The sequence below is a fragment of the Salvelinus namaycush genome, unplaced genomic scaffold (assembly GCF_016432855.1).
Source record: "Salvelinus namaycush isolate Seneca unplaced genomic scaffold, SaNama_1.0 Scaffold492, whole genome shotgun sequence".
NCBI lineage: Eukaryota > Metazoa > Chordata > Actinopteri > Salmoniformes > Salmonidae > Salvelinus > Salvelinus namaycush.
Window position 1 is genome coordinate 108,555 of NW_024061189.1, and position 24,933 is coordinate 133,487.

Below are 24,933 nucleotides of genomic sequence, written 5' to 3' on the forward strand. Positions count from 1 at the left end.
ATCTCCCCCTGCCAGAGTTCTCCCTCCCCGACCCATCTAATTTTCTTATGTTTGTGGCTAGAGTCAAATACTTTCTGTGACACACATCAGAGTCAAATACTTTCTATAGAACAAACTTAGTCAGGATAGGCAACCGAAATGAATAATGAATGTATGTGTGTTATATTAAACATAGAGGAGGGAGTAAAATGTTGGCAAGCAATAAACATTTCAGAACAGCTATGGCTGAATTATTATCCTTACACTTTCAAAAATACTAGTCGAATAAGACATGGGAGAGATGACGAATTTTGGCAAAGAGATTTATTTATAGACTAATACAAAATCAGTAGAGGATTTAGGTACAGGGCACATGGGCATCTTGCCGCCCGGGGGCGTGTTGCGGACGGGCGGACGGACGGATGGGGAGGTTCGCCCAGGACGCCATACAAGCTAGAACCGCCACTTACACTTGAAACAAATAGCCAAATCGAAAACTGCAGACAAAAATGCTTTTTGCTACTAAGATCAGTGAAATGTAGACTAAACTGACAACGGAATGAAGAGCAGAAATCTGAACTAGCAAGTTGCAGCAATGAATGTTTGTTTATGTGTAACTCTGTGTTGTTTGTGTCGCACTGCTTTATCTTGGCCAGGTCGCAGTTGTAAATGAGAACTTGTTCTCAACTGGCCTACCTGGTTAAATAGAGGTGAAATAACATTAAGAACCCAAAGGGGGGTAGAATTCAGTCAGGGGGGAGATTTTCAGCACAACACCTGTCTAGAAGCACCTTTCGAGGCTCCTACATTTGTGCTTCAGTTTAACTGATGCCCAGAAAGACTATTTCCAAACATGGCCACTTAGAGAAGTCAGATATGAATATTCCTAATAAGACACTTTAGTCATCACTTTTGTGCACAAAAACATCCATTGAATTATTCAAATAATTGTAGCTGAGAATGAAGATATACATTTGTTTAATTCATCCAATGTCTGCCATGTTTTTTGATGACATATTTCAGCCTGCACATTTCAGCCTGCACATTTCAGCCTACACATTTCAGCCTGCACATTTCAGCCTGCATATTTCAGTCTGCACATTTCAGTCTGCACATTTTAGCCTGCACATTTCAGCCTGCATATTTCAGTCTGCACATTTCAGCCTACACATTTCAGTCTGCACATTTTAGCCTGCACATTTCAGCCTGCATATTTCAGCCTCCATATTTTAGCCTACACATTTCAGCCTGCACATTTCAGCCTGCATATTTCAGTCTACACATTTCAGCCTGCACATTTCAGCCTGCATATTTCAGCCTGCACATTTTAGCCTACACATTTCAGCCTACATATTTCAGCCTACACATTTTAGCCTACATATTTCAGTCTGCACATTTTAGCCTACACATTTCAGCCTACACACACTATGTGATAAATGGTAGCCAATTTAAATCCGACCACCTCATCGACACAACTCTGAAATATATCTGGAGTCCGATGCCCAAGGGCAAAAACGAGTTCACAAACGGTTCACATCAAAAATCACTTTAAATTCTTAAACCAATTAAAGATACAATATGTAACATTTTGGGTAACCTGACCAAATTCACATAGAAATGTGAGTTATAGCTTTTTCATTCACATTGAAAGCAAGCCTAAGAAGTGTTAGATCTGTTCTATGTGCTCTATTTCTATGCTTCCTGTTGTGAAGTTTAGTTTTTATGTCTTTTACTTACAGTTTTGTACAGCTGAAACTACAATATTTTTGTCTATGGAATATATTACACAGCGGTTTAGATGGTACAATGATTATCTACGCAATGACTGCTTGTTTTGTTTTTGTCACATAAACTTAAATTAGGCAAACTATTACAATTTTAGTAACCAGGAAATGGCGGAGCGATTTCTGCATAGTACATCTTTAACGGTGCATTGACAATGGTTCAATTACTTTAACGATCAATAAAAAAAATGAAGACACATTTGTATTTATTATGGATCCTCGTTAGTTCCTGCCAAGGCAGCAGCTACTCTTCCTGGGGTTTATTATGGATCCCTATTAGTTCCTGCCAAGGCAGCAGCTACTCTTCCTGGGGTTTATTATGGATCCCCATTAGTTCCTACCAAGGAAGCAGCTACTCTTCCTGGGGTTTATTATGGATCCCCATTAGTTCCTGCCAAGGCAGCAGCTACTCTTCCTGGGGTTTATTATGGATCCTCGTTAGTTCCTGCCAAGGCAGCAGCTACTCTTCCTGGGGTTTATTATGGATCCTCGTTAGTTCCTGCCAAGGCAGCAGCTACTCTTCCTGGGGTTTATTATGGATCCTCGTTAGTTCCTGCCAAGGCAGCAGCTACTCTTCCTGGGGTTTATTATGGATCTCCGTTAGTTCCTGCCAAGGCAGCAGCTACTCTTCCTGGGGTTTATTATGGATCTCCGTTAGTTCCTGCCAAGGCAGCAGCTACTCTTCCTGGGGTTTATTATGGATCTCCGTTAGTTCCTGCCAAGGCAGCAGCTACTCTTCCTGGGGTTTATTATGGATCTCCGTTAGTTCCTGCCAAGGCAGCAGCTACTCTTCCTGGGGTTTATTATGGATCCCCATTAGTTCCTGCCAAGGCAGCAGCTACTCTTCCTGGGGTTTATTATGGATCCCCATTAGTTCCTGCCAAGGCAGCAGCTACTCTTCCTGGGGTTTATTATGGATCCCCGTTAGTTCCTACCAAGGCAGCAGCTACTCTTCCTGGGGTTTATTATGGATCCCCATTAGTTCCTGACAAGGCAGCAGCTACTCTTCCTGGGGTTTATTATGGATCCCCATTAGTTCCTGTCAAGGCAGCAGCTACTCTTCCTGGGGTTTATTATGGATCCTCGTTAGTTCCTGCCAAGGCAGCAGCTACTCTTCCTGGGGTTTATTATGGATCTCCGTTAGTTCCTGCCAAGGCAGCAGCTACTCTTCCTGGGGTTTATTATGGATCTCCGTTAGTTCCTGCCAAGGCAGCAGCTACTCTTCCTGGGGTTTATTATGGATCTCCGTTAGTTCCTGCCAAGGCAGCAGCTACTCTTCCTGGGGTTTATTATGGATCACCATTAGTTCCTGCCAAGGCAGCAGCTACTCTTCCTGGGGTTTATTATGGATCCCCATTAGTTCCTGCCAAGGCAGCGGCTACTCTTCCTGGGGTTTATTATGGATCCCCATTAGTTCCTGCCAAGGCAGCAGCTACTCTTCCTGGGGTTTATTATGGATCCCCATTAGTTCCTGCCAAGGCAGCAGCTACTCTTCCTGGGGTTTATTATGGATCCCCATCAGTTCCTGCCAAGGCAGCAGCTACTCTTCCTGGGGTTTATTATGGATCCCCATTAGTTCCTGCCAAGGCAGCAGCTACTCTTCCTGGGGTTTATCATGGATCCCCATTAGTTCCTGCCAAGGCAGCAGCTACTCTTCCTGGGGTTTATTATGGATCCCCATTAGATCCTACCAAGGCAGCAGCTACTCTTCCTGGGGTCCAGCAAAATTAAGGCAGTTTATACAATTTAAAAAACATTACAATACATTCACAGATTTCACAACACAATGTGTGCCCTCAGGCCCCTACTCCACCACTACCACATATCTACAGTACTAAATCCATGTGTGTGTATAGTGTGTATGTTATCGTGTGTGTGTATGCATGTGTCTGTGTTTGTGTTGCTTCACAGTCCTCCCTGTAAGGTTTTTTTTTAAATCTGATTCTACTGCATCAGTTACCTGATGTGGAATAGAGTTCCATGTAGTCATGGCTCTATGTAGTACTGTGCGCCTCCCATAGTCTGTTCTGGATTTGGGGACTGTGAAGAGACCTCTGGTGGCATGTCTTGTGGGGTATGCATGGGTGTCTGAGCTGTGTGCCAGTAGTTCAAACAGACAGCTCGGTGCATTCAACATGTCAATACCTCTCATAAATACAAGTAGTAATGAAGTCAATCTCTCCTCCACTTTGAACTACTGTTGTATCAATACGTTTAGACAGTTTACAATCCAGGGTTACTCCAAGCAGTTTAGTCATCTCAACTTGCTCAATTTCCACATGATTTATTACAAGATTTAGTTGAGGTTTAGGGTTTAGTGAATGATTTTTCCCAAATACAATGCATTTAGTTTTAGAAATATTTAGGGCTAACTTATTCCTTGCAACCCACTCTGAAACTAACTGCAGCTCTTTGTTAAGTGTTGCAGTCTTTTCAGTCGCTGTAGTAGCTGACTTGTATTTATTTTATTTATTTTTATTTAAGATGTCAGGGCTCTTAGTGTTGCGAGCTTTTTATGCCTCAAAAGCGGTGCTTGCAAGCTCTCTGAGTTGTAAGATAGGCAAGCCAACATGTGCTGTATGGCCCAAGTAGGTAATGAAGGTGTGATGCATGTTTGACAGAAACATTTGTTTGAATGGCAATAGCTCTTCCATTCCTGTTTCAGTGAGTAGGCCAAAGTAAGCTGAACGAAGCCTATGATAGTAAGCTTGTGGGTGTTCATTCCGAGCTTGTTTGACCGTGTTAGCCAGTGAGCTATCGTATTTGCGAGTCGCAGAACCACTGAATTCTAATTTCAAAGCTGTGGCATGTGTTGCTGTTGTAGATTCGACGTTCGCTTCAACAAGTAAAGCCTGTCAGAACCTGTAGCATTTGGGTAGCCATCCAAACATTTATTGTGGAACTGGTATTCCTGGGAGTGCATTCTGATGAAGATCATCAAAAGGTAAGTGAATATTTATAATGCTATTTCTGACTTTTGTGACACCTCTCCTTCTTTGGAAAATGGCTGATTGTTTTTCTGTGACTTGGCGCTTACCAAACATAATCGCAAGGTGTGCTTTCACTGTAAAGCATTTTTGAAATCTGACACAGCAGTTGCATTAAGGAGAAGTTTATCTATATTCCCATGAATAACACTTGTATCTTTTATCAATGTTTATGATGAGTATTTCTGTAACTTGATGTGGCTCTCTGCACTTTCACCGGATGTTTGTTTGAGACAATGCATTTCTGACCATAACACACCAATTTCAAATTAGGTTTTTGGACATAAAGATTAACTTTATCGAACAAAACACACATTTATTGTGTAACATGAAGTCCTGTGAGTGCCATCTGATGAAGATCATCGAAGGTTAGTGATTAATTGTATCGCTATTTCTGACTTTTGTGAGGGCTCTCCTTTTCTGGAAAATGGCTTTATGGTTTTCTGTGACTAGGTGCTGACCTAACATAATCGTTTGGTGTGCTTTCGCCGTAAAGCCTATTTGAAATCGGACATTGTGGCTGGATTTACAAGAAGTGTATCTTTAAAATGGTGTAAAATACTTGTATGTTTGAGGAATTTTAATTATGGGATTTCTGTTGTTTTGAATTTGGCGCCCTGCAATTTTACTGGCTGTTGTCGAGGCGCGTCCCACATATCCCAGAGAGGTTTTAATGCAGGGAAACTTAAATCAGTTTTACCAAATTTCCATCAACATGTTAAATATGCAACCAGATGGAAAAAAATTCTAGATCACCTGTACTAGACACACAGAGATGCGTACAAAGCTCTCCCTCGCCCTCCATTTGGTAAATCCTACCACAACTCTATCCTCCTGATTTTAGCAGGAAGCACCAGTGACTCGGCCTATAAAAAAATTGGTCAGATGAAGCAGATGCTAAACTACAGGACTGTTTTGCTATCACAGACTGGAACATGTTCCGGGATTCTTCCGATGGCATTCAGGAGTACACCACATCAGTCATTGGCTTTATCAATAAGTGCATCGAGGACGTCATCCTCACAGTGACTGTACGTACATACCCCAACCAGAAGCCATGGATTAAAGGCAATATTCGCACTGAGCTAAAGGGTAGAGCTGCCGCTTTCAAGGTGCGGGACTGTAACCCGGAAGCTTACAAGAAATCCTGCTATGCCCTGCGACGAACCATCAAACAGGCAAAGCGTCAATACAGGGCTAAGATTGAGTCATACTACACCGGCTCCGACGCTCGTCTTATGTGGCAGAGCTTGCAAACTATTACAGACTACAAAGGGAAGCACAGATGCGAGCTGCCCAGTGACACGAGCCTACCAGACGAGCTAAATCACTTCTATGCTCTGTGGTATCCCAGGAGGTCTACCCCGGGGGATGGTAATAGATGGGAGGTACGTGAGACGACGTTGGCTCCCTCTGCTGGGGATACGGGAGCTGGGCACCCCGACACGGACAGATATCAGTGGAAGTAATTAGAGGAAAGTGCCAACCAGCCGTGGAGGCTAAATAAAAGGAGCACGTTGGCACACCGCGGGGGAGAAGGGAGAGAGACGGACACCAGTTAAGAGAGAGAAGGGAGAGAGAGAGAAGGGAGAGAGAGAGAAGGGAGAGAGAGAGAAGGGAGAGAGACAGAAGGGAGAGAGACGAAAGACCGAGCAAAACCGAAGTGATTTCTTTGATATATTTATTTTCCGTCTTAGTAAAGTTGTTTTGTGGACTAAAGCCTCCCTGTCTCTGTGTCAATCTCTGCATGTTCAACCCAACACCCCACGGTTTACCACAGCTCGCTTCGAGGCAAGCAACACTGAGGCATGCATGAGAGCATCAGCTGTTCCGGGCGACTGTGTGATCACGCTTTCCATAGCCGACGTGAGTAAGACATTTAAACAGGTCAACATACATAAGGCTGCGGGGCCAGACGGATTACCAGGACGTGTGCTTCGGGCATGTGCTGACCAACTGGCAGGTGTCTTCACTGACATATTCAACATGTCCCTGATTAAGTCTGTAATACCAACATGTTTCAAGCAGACCACCATAGTCCCTGTGCCCAAGAACACGAAGGCAACCTGCCTAAATGACTACAGACCCGGAGCACTCATGTCCGTCATCACAGTGCCATCCATTTTGTCACCAAAGCTCCATATACCACCCACCACTGCGACCTGTATGCTCTCGTCGCCAGACCCACTGGCTCCAGGTCATCTATAAGTCTTTGCTAGGTAAAGCTCTGCCTTATCTCAGCTCACTGGTCAGCATAGCAACACCCACCCGTAGCACACGCTCCAGCAGGTATATCTCACTGGTCCTTCCAGTTATCTGCTGCCAATGACTGGAACAAATTGCAAAAATCCCTGAAGTTGGAGACTTACATCTCCCTCACTAACTTTAAGCATCAGCTATCTGAGCAGCTTACCGATCGATGCAGCTGTACACAGCCCATCTGTAAATAACCCATCCAATCTACCTACCTCATCCCATATTGTTTTTATTTACTTTTTTGCTCTTTTGCACACCAGTATTTCTACTTGCACATCATCATCTGCACATCTATCACTCCAGTGTTAATTTGCTAAATTGTAAATACTACACTACAATGGCCTATTTATTGCCTTATCTCCTGACCCCATTTGCACACACTGTATATAGACTTTTTCTATTGTGTTATTGACTGTACATTTGTTTATTCCATGTGTAATTCTGTGTTGTTGTTTGTGTCGCACTGCTTTGCTTTATCTTGGCCAGGTCTCAGTTGTAAATGAGAACTTGTTCTCAACTGGCCTACCTGGTTAAATAGAGGTGAAATAATAATTATTTTTTATTTCTAGATTTTTTCCCCCTCTGGTTGCCCATTTAACATTTTGATCGAAATTTGGTAAGACTGATTTAAGTTTCCCTGCATTAAAACCTTTTCTCAATAGGGGGTGCTGTTTTCACTTTGTAAAAATTTAGTTCCCAAATTAAACTGCCTCGTACTCAATTCTTGCTCGTACAATATGCATATTATTATTACTATTGGATAGAAAACACTCTCTAGTTTCTAAAACCGTTTGAATTATATCTGTGAGTAAAACAGAACTCAAGTTGGAGCAAACTTCCTGTGAGAAATCTGAAATAAGGCAGGCTGTTCTAGGGTCAGTTTATTAATTTGCATGTCTTCTATTGGTCGAGATGCACTGCATACGCCTTCCCCTAGATGTCAGCAAATAGTGAGAATTGGAATGGAGTTGCTAGGCAGATCTGAGGCCATATAAAGTGTCTTGGAACGTGGGGTGCAGTCTTTTCAACATTCGCCATGACGCAAGACAGACCTCAGGATGGCGTTCTGGAAAGCTCCCGTTATAGGCCTTAGATATATCCGGCTCTGATTTTATTCGATATAGGTGTTAAAGACATCATAATGTTGTTATTTTAAACTGAGTTATATCAGTTTATATCAGTATATTGCGATTTTCGGATATTTCTTTGTGCTGCGTTATAGTGAGTTGGGCACGTCTTCGCCACATGGCTAATGTTTACTGCTAATTCCAAAGTTGAAGGCGACAATCTACAACCGAGCAACGATTCTTCTGGACAAAGGACAACTTGCCCAAGATTCTGATGGGAGCTCATCAAAAAGTAAGAACTATTTATGATGTTAATTCGTTGTTCTGTTGAAAAATGTAAAACTCCTATTCCGCCATTAATTTCGGTGCGGTCTCGCTTTAACGCACCCTGTATGTCGTAGTAACGTTAATTTAAAAAATCTAACACAGCGGTTGCATTAAGAACTAATGTATCTTTCATTTGCTGTCCAACCTGTATTTTTTAGTCAAGTTTATGATTAGTTAATGATTAGATTAGGTGCCTCTCCCAAGATTTCTCCCGACATTTTGTTGGCAGCTTGGCTACTATTCTCATTGTATAACCACGATTTGTGCCGCTAAATATGCACATTTTCGAACAAACTCTATATGTATTGTGTAATATGATGTTATAGGACTGTCATCTGAAGAAGTTTGAGAAGGTTAGTGAAAAAATTTATATCTTTTGCTGGTTTATTCGTTATCGCTATTGTTGGCTTGAATCAATGCTGTTGTGTGGTTGGCTATTGTAGTAAGCTAATATAATGCTATATTGTGTTTTCGCTGTAAAACACTTAAAAAATCTGAAATATTGGCTGGATTCACAAGATCTTTGTCTTTCATTTGCTGTATGCTGTGTATTTTTCATAAATGTTTTATGATGAGTATTTAGGTAATTCACGTTGGTCTCTGTAGTTATTCTAGTTGCTTTGGTGAGAGTTGTGATGGTGGCTGCAATGTAAAACTATGATTTATACCTGAAATATGCACATTTTTCTAACAAAACATATGCTATACAATAAATATGTTATCAGACTGTCATCTGATGGAGTTGTTTCTTGGTTAGTGACTATTTATATCTTTATTTGGTCGAAATTGTGATAGCTACCTATGCAGGAAAAAAATGGTGGGAAAAAAAAGTTGTGTCTTTTGCTATCGTGGTTAGCTAATAGAAATACATATTGTGTCTTCCCTGTAAAACATTTTAAAAATCAGAAATGATGGCTGGATTCACAAGATGTGTATCTTTCATCTGGTGTCTTGGACTTGTGATTTAATGATATTTAGATGCTAGTATTTACTTGTGACGCTATGCTAGGCTATGCTAGTCAGCTTTTTTACTGATGGGGGTGCTCCCGGTTTCGGGATTGTGATGAAGTAGAAGTTAAAGTCCCCGGGCACTAGGAGCGCCGCCTCTGGGTGAGCGGTTTCCTGTTTGTTTATTTCCTTATACAGCTGACTGAGTGCGGTCTTAGTGCCAGCATCTGTCTGTGGTGGTAAATAAACAGCCACGAAAAGTATGGATGAAAACTCTCTAGGCAAATAATGTGGTCTACAGCTTATCATAAGATACAATACTTCAGGCGAGCACAATCTAGAGACTTCCTTAGATATTGTGCACCAGCTGTTGTTTACATATATGCACAGACCGCACCCCCTCATCTTACCGAAGTGTGCTGTTCGATCTAGCCGGTACAGCGTGTATCCCGCTAGCTCAATATCCATGTCAGCATTCAGCCAGGATTCCGTGAAACATAAGATGTTACAGTTTTTGATGTCCCGTTGGTAGGATATTCGTGATCGTACCTCGTCTAATTTATTGTCCAAGATTGCACATTGGCAAGTAATATTGACGCTAACGGCAGCTTTCCCACTCGCCGTCTGCGGATCCTTATGAGTGACCCTGCTCTGTGTCCTCTGTACCTGCGTCTCTTCCTCTTGCCAATAACTGGGATGTTGGCCCTGCCGGGTGTTTGGAGAATGTCTCTGCTCTGTGTCCTCTGTACCTGTGTCTCTTCCTCTTGCCAATAACTGGGATGTTGGCCCTGCCGGGTGTTTGGAGAATGTCTCTGCTCTGTGTCCTCTGTACCTGTGTCTCTTCCTCTTGCCAATAACTGGGATGTCGGCCCTGCCGGGTGTCTGAAGAACATCCTGTGTGTCCTGCTTGTTGAAGAAAAAATCTTAGTCTAATCCGAGGTGAGTGATCGCTGTCTGTCTAATCCGAGGTGAGTGATCGCTGTCTGTCTAATCCGAGGTGAGTGATCGCTGTCTGTCTAATCCGAGGTGAGTGATCGCTGTCTGTCTAATCCGAGGTGAGTGATCGCTGTCTGTCTAATCCGAGGTGAGTGATCGCTGTCTGTCTAATCCGAGGTGAGTGATCGCTGTCTGTCTAATCCGAGGTGAGTGATCGCTTTCTGTCTAATCCGAGGTGAGTGATCGCTGTCTGTCTAATCCGAGGTGAGTGATCGCTGTCTGTCTAATCCGAGGTGAGTGATCGCTGTCTGTCTAATCCGAGGTGAGTGATCGCTGTCTGTCTAATCCGAGGTGAGTGATCGCTGTCTGTCTAATCCGAGGTGAGTGATCGCTGTCCTGATATCCAGAAGCTCTTTTTCGCCGTAAGATACGGTGGCAGAAACATTACGTATAAAATAAGTTACAAATGACGTGAAAAAACAAACACAATAACACAACTGGTTAGGCGCCCGTAAAACTGCTGCCATATGATGCCGTTTAATCAGTTTCTTGATATGCCACACCTGACAGGTGGATGGATTATCTTGGCAAATGAAAAACACTCACTAACAGGGAGGTAAACAAATTTGTCCACAACAATTTGAGAGAAATAATATTTTTGTTTGTATGGAACATTTTCTGGGATCTTTTATTTTAGCTCATGAAACATTGGACAAACACTTTACATGTTGCGATTATATTTTTGTTCAGTGTATTTCATATCACTCAAATATCCAATTAACGGTTGCCGATATAGATATAGATAGGCTACCCGTCTCTGAAACTACATGATCGTTGATGTTTACTGATCATGAAAGCAGTTTCTTGCTGTATAACTCTGATGATAGAGCTACATGCATGGAATAATCTGACATTTGATTTTCTGACTAAGCTCTTCAAGAGATGCTGATATTACAACATTTATTTAACAATTCCTTGAAAATGGCACGCAGTTGTCAGTGGTTTTAGCAGAGCTGGGGGTCTCCTTGCCCCACAGCAGGCAAATCGCTCTGCAACATATTGTGGTGTTTTATAAAACCCTACAGAACCCTAACCTCCAGCTAGAACTCTACAAGGTGTTTTATAAAACCCTACAGAACCCTAACCTCCAGCTAGAACTCTACAAGGTATTGCAGCATCTTTGGGTTCATCTGTAAATCTTATTTTTCTTCTGATTATACGTGTGAACAACTCTTCACACAGATGTGTGTCTAGATGAAGTGGAGGTGTTTGTCTGGTGCAATGCCGTAGTTGTCCTTGTTGTCTTCAAACACCGTAGTGAGGCCCTCCAGGTAGAGAGAATGGAGACCGTCTATATCATCCTTAGTGGGAGAGGGGGTCTGGACCACTGGAATAGGCCTACCCACTGGAGAGAGAGAGAGAGAGGGGGGGGGGGGGGGGGGGGGGTCTGGATCACTGGAATAGGTCTACCCACTGGAGAGAGAGAGATGAGAGGGGGTCTGGTTCACTGGAATAGGCCTAGCCACTGGAGAGAGAGAGCGAGAGGGGGGTCTGGATCACTGGAATAGGCCTACCCACTGGAGAGAGAGAGAGAGGGGGAGGGGGGGGGGGTCTGGACCACTGGAATAGACCTACCCACTGGAGAGAGAGAGAAAGGGGGGGGGGGGGGGGGGGGTCTGGACCACTGGAATAGGCCTACCCACTGGAGAGAGAGAGAGAGAGAGAGAGAGAGAGAGAGAGAGAGAGAGAGAGAGAGAGAGAGAGAGAGAGAGAGAGAGAGAGAGAGAGAGAGAGAGAGAGAGAGAGAGAGAGAGAGAGAGAGAGAGAGAGAGAGAGAGAGAGAGAGAGAGAGAGAGAGAGGTAGGTCTGGACCACTGGAATAGGCCTACCCACTGGAGAGAGAGAGAGAGAGAGAGGGGGTAGAGAGATGGGAGGGAGGAAGAGGTTTCATCCATATTTATCTCTATATAACCCACTGGGATGGTCAGGTGCCACAAAGAGGGACTTGGGAAAATTGCAGTTGGCTCAGAACAGGGCAGCACGGCTGGCCCTTAAAAGTACACGGAGAGTTGACATTAATGACATGCATGTCAGTCTCTCCTGGATCAAAGTGGAAAAGAGATTGACTTCATCACTACTTGTTTTTGTAAGAGGTGTTGACAAGCTGAATGTACCGAGCTGTCTGTTTAAAATACTTGCACACATCCCGGACACCCATGCATACCCCACAAGACACGCCACCAGAGGTCTGTCTAAACTACTGGCCCACAGCTCAGACACCCATGCCTACCCCACAAGACATGCCACCAGAGGTCTCTTCACAGTCCCCAAGTCAAGAACAGACTATAGGAGGCGCACAGTAGGGCCATGACTACTCTATTCCACATCAGGTAACTGATGCAAGCAGTAGAATCAGATTTGAAAGAACTGGTAAAAATACACTTTATGGAACAACGGGGACTGTGAAGAGACACACAAAGGTACAGACACACTCATACATTGTGATATTGTTGTGTGGTGGTATTAAACATTTTGTATTGTAGATATGTAGTGGTGTAATCATTTTATATGATGTACAGTTTTATATTTAGTTTTATATGTAATATAAGTGCTTTAATATGTTTGGACCCCAAGAAGAGTAGCTGCTGCCTTGGCAGGAACTAATGGGGATCCATCATAAATACAAATACACTGGAGAGATAGGGGAGAAAGTGTGTGTGTGTCTCGTACCAACAGTGTGTATGGGCTGTCTGTAGGGCAGTAGACCAAAGCTGTACTGGAACACTCCTCTCCCGGTGAACAGCGGCAGTGCCACTCCCATGAGCCTTTGCAGGTGGTCCTGTAGCCAGCGGAGCGGCGAGCCGGCAGGGTTGGTCATCTGGTCGAAGAGCTCATTCTCCCCAAAAGAGAACACAGGTACTAACTGAGCCCTATAGATACAGTACATTAACATAAAATCTAGCTTTATTTCTACAGTACATTTCAGCCATGGATTCAACGCAATGCGCTTCACAGGAAAAAACAAATGAAAAAAAACATAGAAAAAATGTGCAATACTACACAACAAACGTAAGAGGATAAAAAACTAAAGAATAACAATAAAAGCTGAATGAATAAAAGCACCCTGAGGAAAATTAAAGCTAAAAATGTATGTTTTAAGATCTCTTTTAAAAATGTCCCCAGTTATCATGTTCACAGCATTCTCTGTACTAGGGTTAAATCTGTTTAATCTTCGTTGAGAGACTTTTTGGTTTTTATTTGATGTTCTTGATTTAAGCTGCTGTGGTAAAACCTAAAATATTGTATTGCAATTTTATCAGGTTATCTGGCAGGCTATTCCAGAGGCTGGGGTCATAGTAACTAAAGGCTGCCTCTCCATGCCTCTTGGTCCTAGGTTTTGGGATAGTTAGAAGGCTGCCTCTCCATGCCTCTTGGTCCTGGGCTTTGGGATAGTTATAAGGCTGTCTCTCCATGCCTCTTGGTCCTAGGCTTTGGGATAGTTAAAAGGCTGTCTCTCCATGCCTCTTGGTCCTGGGCTTTGGGATAGTTAAAAGGCTGTCTCTCCATGCCTCTTGGTCCTAGGCTTTGGGATAGTTAAAAGGCTGTCTCTCCATGCCTCTTGGTCCTAGGCTTTGGGATAGTTAAAAGGCTGTCTCTCCATGCCTCTTGGTCCTAGGCTTTGGGATAGTTAAAAGGCTGTCTCTCCATGCCTCTTGGTCCTGGGCTTTGGGATAGTTAAAAGGCTGTCTCTCCATGCCTCTTGGTCCTAGGCTTTGGGATAGTTAAAAGGCTGTCTCTCCATGCCTCTTGGTCCTGGGCTTTGGGATAGTTAAAAGGCCAGAGGACCTGAGGGACCTACTGGGTACATAACTTAAAACATGTCTGACATGTATTGGGGTGAACAATCATGGATTGATTTAAAAACCAATGGAAGAATCTTAAAATTAATCTTAAACTCACAGGCAGCCAGTGCAGAGCCTTTAAAATCAAATCAAATGTTTGTCACTTGCACCAAATAGAACAGGTGTAGAACTTACTGTGAAATGCTTACTTACAAGCCCTTAACCGACCATGCCGTTTTAAGAGAATAAGATTTAAGAAAATATTTTCCAAATAAACTAAAGTAAAAATAAATAAAATATCACAATAAAAATTACAATATCGAGGCTATATACAGGGGGTACCGGTACAGAGTCAATGTGCCGGGATACAGGGGGTACCGGTACCGAGTCAATGTGCCGGGATACAGGGGGTACCAGTACCGAGTCAATGTGCCGGGATACAGGGGGTACCGGTACCGAGTCAATGTGCCGGGATACAGGGGGTACCGGTACAGAGTCAATGTGCCGGGATACAGGGGGTACCGGTACAGAGTCAATGTGGAGGCTATATACAGGGGGTACCGGTACAGAGTCAATGTGGAGGCTATATACAGGGGGTACCGGTACCGAGTCAATGTGGAGGCTATATACAGGGGGTACCGGTACCGAGTCAATGTGCCGGGATACAGGTTAGTCGAGGTAATTGAGGTAATGTGTACATGTAGGTAAGGGTAACGAGACTATGCATAGTTAATAAACAGCGAGCAGCAGCAGGGTAAAAAACAAAAGGGGTTGAGGGGTCAATGCAAATAGTCCAGGTGGCCATTTGATGAATTGTTCAGCAGTCTTATGGCTTGGAGGTAGAAGCTATTAAGAAGCCTTTTGGACCTAGACTTGGTGCTCTGGAACCGCTTGCCGTGCGATAGCAGATAGTCTATGACTTGAGTGGCTAATATAGATGGCAGGAGGCTTGGTGGATGGATTATCTTGGCAGTGATGTACTGGGTCGTACGCACTACCCTCTGTAGTGCCATAAGGTCGGATGCCGAGCAGTTGCCGTACCAGGCGGTGATGCAAACGGTCAGGATGCTCTCAATGGTGCAGCTGTGGAACTTTTTGAGGAACTGGGGACCCATAACAAATCTTTTCAGTCTCCTGAATAGGCGTTATCGTCCCCTCACGACTGTCTAGGTGTGTTTGGACCATGATGGTTTGTTGGTCATTTTCGGCTCTCCTTTTCCTGTAGTCCACGATCAGCTCCTTTGTCTTGCTCACGTTGAGAGAAAGGTTGTTGTCCTGGCACCACACTGCCAGGTCTCTGACCTCCTCCCTATAGGCTGTCTCATCGTTGTCGTGATCAGGCCTACCGCCGTTGTGTCATCAACAAACTTGATGATGGTGTTGGATTTGTGTTTGGCTACGCAATCGTGGGTGAACAGAGAGTACAGGAGGGGACTAAGCACTCACCCCTGAGGGGCCCCGGTGTTGAGGATCAGCGTGGCAGATGTGTTGTTGCCTACCCTTACCACCTGGGGGGCGGCAAGTCAGGAAGTCCAGGATCCAGTTGCAGAGGGAGGTGTTTAGTCCCAGGGTCCTTAGCTTGGTGATGAGCTTTGTGGGCACTATGGTGTTGAACGATGAGCTGTAGGCCATTTTTATTTTTTATTTTATTTAACCTTTATTTAACTAGAAAAGTCAGTTAAGAACAAATTCTTATATACAATGACGGCCTACCCCGAACAAACCTGAACGACGCTGCTCCAATTGTGCGCCACCCTATGGGAATCCCAATCACGACCAGTTGTGGTACAGCCTGGAATTGAACCAGGGTCTGTAGTGAAGGCCTCTAGCACTGAGAGGCAGTGCCTTAGAAACGCTGCGCCACCCGGGATCCCCAAATGAACAATATTCTCACATAGGTGTTCCTTTTGTCCAGGTGGGAAAGGGTAGTGTGGAGTGCATTTCAGATTGCGTCACCTGTGGATATGTTGGGGCGGTATGCGAATTGGAGTGGGTCTAGGGTTTCTGGAATGATGGTGTTGATTGACCACGCTTTCAAGTGACTTCATTACTACAGAGGTGAGTGCTACGGGGCAGTAGTCATTTAGACAGGTTACTTTCGCTTTATTGGGCACAGGGAAAATGGTGGTCTGCTTGAAACATGTAGGTATTACAGACTCGGTCAGGGAAAGGTTGAAAATGTCAGTAAAGACACTTTCCAGTTGGTCTGCGCATGCTCTGAGTACACGTCCTGGTAATCCGTCTTGCCCACGGCCCTGTGAATGTTGACCTGTTTAAAGGTCTTGCTCACATCAGCTACGGAGAGCGTGATCACACAGTCATCCAGAACAGCTGGTGCTCTCGTGTATGCTTCAGTGTTGCTTGCCTCGAGGATGAAAGGCATTTAGCTCGTCTGGTAGGCTCGCGTCACTGGGCAGCTTGCGAATTGGTTTCCCTTTGTAGTCCGTAATAGTTTGCAAGACCAGAGTCAGAGCAGGTGTAGTAGGATTCAATCTTAGTACTGTATTGAGGCTTTGCCAGTTTGATGATTCATCTGATAGCAGGATTTTTTATAATCATCTGGATTAGCATCTCGCTCCTTGAAAGCGGCAGCTCTAGCCTTTAGTTCGGTGTGGATGTTGCCTGTAATGCATGGCTTTTCTACATAGTAGCATAATAGTGAAGACATCAAACTATGAAATAACACATTTGGAATAATGTACTAAGCAAAAAAGTGTTAAACAAATTAAAATATATTTTAGATTTTAGAAGTAGCCACCCTTTGCCTTGATGACAGCTTTGCGCAGTCTTGGCATTCTCTCAACCAGCTTCACCTGGAATGCTTTTCCAACATTCTTGAAGGAGTTCCCACATATGCTGAGCACTTGTTGGCTGCTTTTCCTTCACTCTGAGGTCCAACTCATCCCAAACTATCTCAATTGGGTTGAGGTCGGGTGATTGTGGAGGCCAGGTCATCTGATGCAGCACTCCATCACTCTTCTTCTTGGTCAAATAGCCCTTACACAGCCTGGAAGTGTGTTGGGTCATTGTACTGTTGAAAAATAAAAGATAGTCCCACAAAGCTCAAAGCAGTTGGGATGGCGTGTCGCTGCAGAATGCTGTGGTAGTCATGCTGGTTAAGTGTGCTGTGAATTCTAAAGAAATCACCAACGGTGTCACCAGCAAAGCACCCCCACACCATCAAACCTCCTCCTCCATGCTTCAAGGTGGGAACCACACATGCAGAGATCATCCGTTCACCTACTCTGCGTCTCAAAAAGACGCGCCGTTTGGAACCAAAAATCTAAAATTTGGACTCATCAGACCAAAGGACAGATTTCCACCGATCTAATTTCCATTGCTCATGTTTCTTGGCCCAAACAGGACTCTTCTTATTGGTGTCCTTTAGTAGTGGTTTATTTGCAGCAATTCGACCACGAAGGCCTGATTCACGCAGTCTCCTCTGAAGAGTTGATGTTGAGATGTGTCTGTTACATGAACTCTGAAGCATTTAGTTGGGCTGCAATTTGTGAGGCTGGTAACTCTAATGAACTTATCCTCTGCAGCAGAGGTAACTCTGGGTCTTCCTTTCCTGTGGCGGTCCTCATGAGAGCCAGTTTCATCATAGTGCTTGATGGTTTTTACGACTGCACTTGAAGAAATTTTCCACATTGACCTACCTTCATGTCTTAAAGTCATAATGGACTGTCATTTCCCTTTGCTTATTAGAGCTGTTTTTGCCATAATATGGACTTTGTCTTTAAACCAAATAGGGCTATCTTATGTTTACTAACCCTACCTTGTCACAACACAACTGATTGGTCAAACGCATTAAGGTGGCTACTTTGAAGAATCTCAAATCTATTTTGATTTGTTTAACCTGTTTGGGCTGCAAGCCCGACACCGCCCACAATATGACAACATCCAGCTCAAAGTGCAGGGCGCGAAATTCAAAAGCTAGTTTTTAAAAATATTTAACTTTCACACATTAACAAGTCCAAGACACCAGATGAAAGATAAACTTCTTGTGAATCAAACCAACATGTCCGATTTTTAAAATGTTTTACAGGGAAGACAAAATATGTACATCTATTAGCTAACCACGTTAGCAAATGACACCACTTTTCTAACTCCATCAGTTTCTTACTCCATCAGGTGCTATCACAAATTCGACCAAATAAAGATATAAATAGCCACTAACCAAGAAACAAATTCATCAGATGACAGTCTGATAACATATTTATTGTATAGCATATTTTTTTTCGAAAAATGTGCATATTTCAGGTATAAATCATATTTTACATTTCAGCTACAAATCAGAAAGTGCACCGAAAGCAGCCATAATATTTACAGACACCAACAGACACCAACGTCAAATAGCTTATTACTCATCATAAAACATTTCCGAAAAATATATAGTTTGCAGCAATTGAAAGATAGGCAACTTGTGATTCCAAACAATATTTCCGATTTATTAAATGTTTTACAGCGAAAACAAAATGTATCGCTATATTAGCGTAGCCACAATAGAGAGACACATTTGGGCGCCCACGACCCGTTCACATGCACGACAGATATATGAAATAACATCATAAAATGAGTCTTACTTTGGCTGATCTTTCATCAGAATGTTGAAACAGGCGTCCTCTGTCCAGATGAGTCGTTGTTTCGTTTCAGAATGAGAAATATCCCTGTTCATTTACCATTTCCAGTAGCCGTGGTCCAACGTAAACACAGTCATACGACGGAACACGGCAAAACTCCCGAATAAAGTTTCAATAATCTGATTAAACTATATTGAAAAAACATACATTACGATGATATGGTCACATATATCCAAAAAAAATCGAGCCGGAGACGTTAGCCGTTCGTTAGGAAGGCAAAACAGAAGTCCATCCCACTTCCTTCAGAATACCGGAAGTGGGCGCTCAGGTCAAAGAAATAGGTTTTTTTCCACCACAGACCAAGAGGAGCAAAAAAATTTCTTCTCTGACATCCTCTTTACACCAATAGGAAGGCGTATAGACTGTCAGCAGACTCCTAGGTGTTAAGACCATGTATAGGCATCAGATTGAAAAGAGCATAGATTTCTGACATTTCACTTCCTGGTCAGGAAAAGTGCTGCAGAAGGACTTGTGTTTCACTCAGAGAAATAATTCCAACTGTTTTAGAAACTAGAAAGTGTTTTCTATCCAAAAAGAATAATAATATTCATATTGTACGAGCAAGATTTGAGTAGGAGGCCGTTTGAAATGGGCACGATTTCACTGGCTACTCAACACTTTGCCTTGCAGCCATAAGAAGTTAACACTTTTTTGGTTACTACATGATTCCATGTGTGTTATTTCATAGTTTTGATGTTTTCACTATTATTATACAATGTAGAAAATAGTACAAATAAAGAAAAACCCTCGAATGAGTAGTTGTCTCCAGACTCTTGACTGGTACTGTATTTCAGTCTGTACTAGCAAAACAGTCCTCTAGTTTAGCATCCATGTCATCTGAACACTTCCGTATTGAGCGAGTCACTGGTACTTCCTGCTTTAGTTTTTGCTTGTAAGCAGGAATCAGGAGGATATAATTAAAGCTAGTGAGGGAGATATGAGTCCCCAGCTTCAGTGATTCTTGCAGTTTGTTCCAGTCATTGGCAGCAGAGAACGAAAGGCGGCCAAAGGAGGAATTGGCTTTGGGGGTGACCAGTGAGATATACCTGCTGGAGCGCGTGCTACGGGTGGGTGCTGCTATGGTGACCAGTGAGCTGAGATAAGGCAGGGCTTTACCTAGCAAAGACTTGTAGATTACCTGGAGCCAGTGGGTTTGGAGACGAGTATGAAGCGAGGGCCAGTCAACGAGAGCATACAGGTCGCAGTGGTGGGTAGTATATGGGGCTTTGATGACAAAACGGATGGCACTGTGATAGACTGCTTCCAATTTGTTGAGTAGCGTGTTGGAGGCTATTTTGTAAATGACATCGCCGAAGTCAAGGATCGGTAGGATGGTCAAATTTACAAGAGTATGTTTGGCAGCATGAGTGAAGGATGCTTTGTTGTGAAATAGAAAGCCAATTCCAGATTTCATTTTGGATTGGAGATGCTTAAAGTGAGTCTGGAAGGAGAGTTTACAGTCTAACCAGACACCTAGGTATTTGTAGTTGTCCACATATTCTAAGTCAGAACCCTCCAGAGTAGTGATGCTAGACGGGCGGGCGGGTGCGGGCAGCGATCGGTTGAACAGCATGCATTTAGTTTTACTTTAGCATTTAAGAGCAGTTGGAGGCCATGGAATGAGAGTTGTATGGCATTGAAGCTCATCTGGAGGTTAGTTAACACAGTGTCCAAAGAAGGGACAGAAGTATACAGAATAGTGTCATCTGCGTAGAGGTGAATCAGAGAATCACCAGCAGCAAGAGCGACATCATTTGATGTATACAGAGAAGAGAGTCGGCCTGAGAATTGAACCCTGTGGTACCCCCATAGAGACTGCCAGAGGTCCGGACAACAGGCCCTCCGATTTGACACACTGAACTCTGTCTGAAAAGTAAGTAGTTGGTGAATCAGGCGAGGCAGTCATTTGAGAAACCAAGGCTGTTGAGTCTGCCGATAAGAATACGGTGGTTGACAGAGTCGAAAGCCTTGGCCAGGTCGATGAATAAGGCTGCACAGTAATGTCTCTTATCGATGGTGGTTATGATATCATTTAGGATCTTGAGCGTTGCTGAGGTGCACCCATGACCAGCTCGGAAACCAGATTGCATATCGGAGAAGGTACGGTGGGATTCGAAATGGTCGGTGATCTGTTTGTTGACTTGGCTTTCGAAGACCTTAGAAAGGCAGGGTAGGATAGATATAGGTCTGTAACGGTTTGGGTCTAGAGTGTCTCCCCCTTTGAAGAGGGGGATGACTGTGGCAGCTTTCCAGTCTTTGGGGATTTCAGACGATACGAAAGACAGGTTGAACAGGCTAGTAAGAGAGGTTGCAACAATTTCAGCAGATAATTTTAAAAGGAGAGGGTCCAGATTGTCTAGCCCAGCTGATTTGTAGGGGTCCAGATTTTGCAGCTCTTTCAGAACATCAGCTATCTGGATTTGGGGGAAGGAGAAATGGGGGAGGCTTGGGCGAGTTGCTGTGGGGGGTGCAGGGCAGTTGACCGGGGTTGGGGTAGCCAGGTGGAAAGCATGGCCAGTCGTAGAGAAATGCTTATTGAAATTCTCAATTATCGTGGATTTATCGGTGGTGAAAGTGTTTCCTAGCCTCAGTGGACTTTAGTGTCCAAGAAATTTTGGGAGTTTGTGCTACAGGATGCACATTTCTGTTTGGAAAAAGCTAGCCGTAGCTTTCCTAACTTCTCTGAAAAGTTGCATATCACGGGGGTTATTTGATGCTAATGCAGTATGCCACAGGATGTTTTTGTGCTGGTCAAGGGCAGTCAGGTCTGGAGTGAACCAAGGGCTATATCTGTTCCTGATTCTACATTTTTTGAATGGGGCATGCTTATTTAAGATGGTGAGGAAGACATTTTTAAAGAATAACCAGGCATCCTCTACTGACGGGATGAGGTCAATATCCTTCCAGGATACCCGGGCCAGGTCGATTAGAAAGGCCTCGCTGAAGTGTTTTAGGGAGCGTTTGACAGTGATGAGGGTTGGTCGTTTGACCGCAGACCCATTACGAATGCAGGCAATGAGGCAGTGATCGCTGAGATCTTGGTTGAAAACAGCAGAAGTGTATTTGGAGGGCAAGTTGGTTAGGATGATATCTATGAGGGATAGTGTGATAGTGAGATAGTGTAGTCTACAGCTTATGATAAGGTACTCAGGCGAGCAATATCTTGAGATCGCCCACCAGCTGTTATTGACAAATAGACACACACCACCACCCCTCGTCTGTTCTGTCTTACTGATGCACTGAAAACCCAGCCAACTGTATGTTATCCATGTCGTCGTTCAGCCACGCCTCGGTGAAACATAAGATATTACAGTTTTTAATGTCCCGTTGGTAGGATTGTCTCGAAAGGAACTCATCCAGTTTATTCTCCAGTGATTGCACGTTGGCCAATAGGACGGATGGTAGTGCCGGGTTATCCACTCGCCTACAAATTCTCACAAGGCATCCAGATCATCCACAAGGCACCCCTGTATCTCCGTCTCCTCTTCATGTGAATGACGGGGATTTGGGCCTGGTCAGGGAAAACAGTATATTCTTCGCGTCGGACTCATTAAAGAAAGAATATTTGTCCAGTTTGAGGTGAGTAATCACTGTTCTGATTTCCAGAAGCTCTTTTCGGTCATAAGAGACAGTGGCAGAAACATTATGTACAAAATATGTTACAAACAACGCAAAAAAACACTCAAAATAGCACAGTTGGTTAGGATCCCGTAAAACGGCCATGTGAGAGGGCCATCACAACCGGCAGTGATTGGGAGTCCCATAGGGCGGCGCGCAATTGCCCAGTGTCGTCATTGTAAATAGAATTTGTTCATAACTTACTTGCCTAGTTAAATAAAAAAGATATTTAAAAAATGTAATTATCTGGTGTAAAACTGGTGTAATGTGTGCTCTCCATCTGGTCCTGGTCAGTACCCGGTGCTGCAGCATTCTGTATGGTTTGCAGTTGACCAATGGCTTTCTTGGGTAGACCAGACAGGAGAGCATTACAGTAGTCAAGCCTGCTTGTAATAAAAGCATGAATGAGTCTCTCTGTATCACCCTGAAAAGAAACAGCCGCACCTTGGCAATGTTCCTCCGGTGGTAAAAAGCTATTTTGGTCACATTCCTAATGTGTGATTAGAGATGGAGTTCAGAATCTAAAATAACACCTTTTTACCTGGTGTTTTATCTTTATTGCCTGTGAATTAAAATGTGCAGCCAGATTCTCTGTGCTTTTTCTCCAACAATAAGTACCTCTGTCTTGACTTGATTTAGCTGGAGGAAGTAGTGAGCCATTCAATAATTAAATCACTAATTCAGTCTTATAATTTATCTGTGCAGCTAAAAAGTTGTTTATTGTCTGCGTAGCAGTGAAAATAAATGCTGTGCTTTCTGATAACGCTGCCAAGGGGTAACATAAATTACATGGCCAAAAGTATGTGGACACCTGCTCAGCGAACATCTCTTTCCAAAATTATGGGCATTAATATAGAGGTTGTCCCCCCTTTGCTGCTGTAACAGCCTCCACTCTTCTGGGAAGGCTTTCCACTAGATGTTGGAACATTGCTGCTATAACAGCCTCCACTCTTCTGGGAAGGCTTTCCACTAGATGTTGGAACATTGCTGCTATAACAGCCTCCACTCTTCTGGGAAGGCTTTCCACTAGATGTTGGAACATTGCTGCTGTAACAGCCTCCACTCTTCTGGGAAGGCTTTCCACTAGATGTTGGAACATTGCTGCTATAACAGCCTCCACTCTTCTGGGAAGGCTTTCCACTAGATGTTGGAACATTGCTGCTATAACAGCCTCCACTCTTCAGGGAAGGCTTTCCACTAGATGTTGGAACATTGCTGCGGGGACTTGCTTCCATTCAGCCACAAGAGCATTAGTGAGGTCCGGCACTGATGTTAGGCGATTAGGTTGGCTCGCAGTCAGCATTCCAATTCATCCCAAAGGTGTTCGATGGGGTTCAGGTCAGGGCTCTATGCAGGCCAGTCAAGTTTTTCCACACCGATCTCCACAAACCATTTCAGTATGGACCTTACTTTGTGCACAGGGGAATTGTCATGCTGAAACAGGAAAAGGTCAAAAACTGTTGCCACAAAGTTGGGAGCACAGAGGTGTCTAGAATGTAGTTTCCCTTGACTGGAACTAAGGGCTCTACCCTGAAACATAAAAAACAGCCCCAGACCATTATTCCTCTCCACCAAACTTTACAGTTGGCACTATGCATTCGGGCAGGTAGCGTTCTCCTGGCATCCGCCAAACCCAGATTCATCCGATGGACTGCTAGATGGTGAAGCGTGATTCATCACTCCAGAGAATGAGTTTCCACTGCTCCAGAGTCCAATGTTGGAGAGCTTTACACCACTCCAGCCGACGGTTGACATTGCGCATGGTGATCTTAGGTTTGTGTGCGACTGCTCGGCCATGGAAACCCATTTCATGAAGCTCCCGATGAACAGTGATTGTGCTGACGTTGCTTCCAGAAGCAGTTTGGAACTCTGTAGTGAGTGTTGCAACGGAGGACAGACTAGTCTTATACGCCAGGCACTTCAGCACTCGGCAGTCCCGTTCGGTGAGCATGTGTGTTCTACCACAGCGGATGGGCTGTGTTGCCCCTATATGTTTCCACTTACCAATAACATCATTTACAGTTGACCGGGGCAGCTCTAGCAGGATAGAATTTCTAAAAACTGACTTGATGGAAAGGTGGCATCCTACGTCGGTGCCCCGTTGAAAGTCATTAAGCTCTTCAGTACGGGATTGCATGGCTGTGTGGATATTAACATGACACTGGGACCAGCTGGGTGTTACCATTACACTGGGACCAGCTGGGTATTAACATTACACTGGGACCAGCTGGATATTAACATTACACTGGGACCAGCTGGATATTACCATTACACTGGGACCAGCTGGATATTAACATTACACTGGGACCAGCTGGGTATTACCATTACACTGGGACCAGCTGGGTATTAACATTACACTGGGACCAGCTGGATATTAACATTACACTGGGACAAGCTGGGTATTAACATTACACTGGGACCAGCTGGATATTAACATTACACTGGGACCAGCTGGGCATTAACATGACACTGGGACCAGCTGGATATTAACACTACACTGGGACCAGCTGGATATTAACATGACACTGGGACCAGCTGGATATTAA

The 24,933-nt window shown here is 43.9% G+C and overlaps 1 protein-coding gene across 2 annotated transcripts in view; it reads right to left on the reverse strand.

The window, feature by feature from the left end:
* Window positions 1-10,956: 10,956 nt before the first annotated feature.
* Window positions 10,957-24,933, reverse strand: part of LOC120041635 (2-acylglycerol O-acyltransferase 2-A-like) — a 46,090-nt gene continuing 32,113 nt past the window's right edge. For both annotated transcript variants that reach the window (XM_038986498.1, XM_038986497.1), the window contains 2 exons: window positions 13,015-13,214; window positions 10,957-11,689 (listed from right to left, as the gene is read on the reverse strand). In XM_038986498.1, coding sequence (XP_038842426.1) covers window positions 11,535-11,689; window positions 13,015-13,214 — 355 coding nt within the window. In that variant the 3' untranslated portion in view covers window positions 10,957-11,534. The remainder of the gene's footprint in view (window positions 11,690-13,014; window positions 13,215-24,933) is intronic.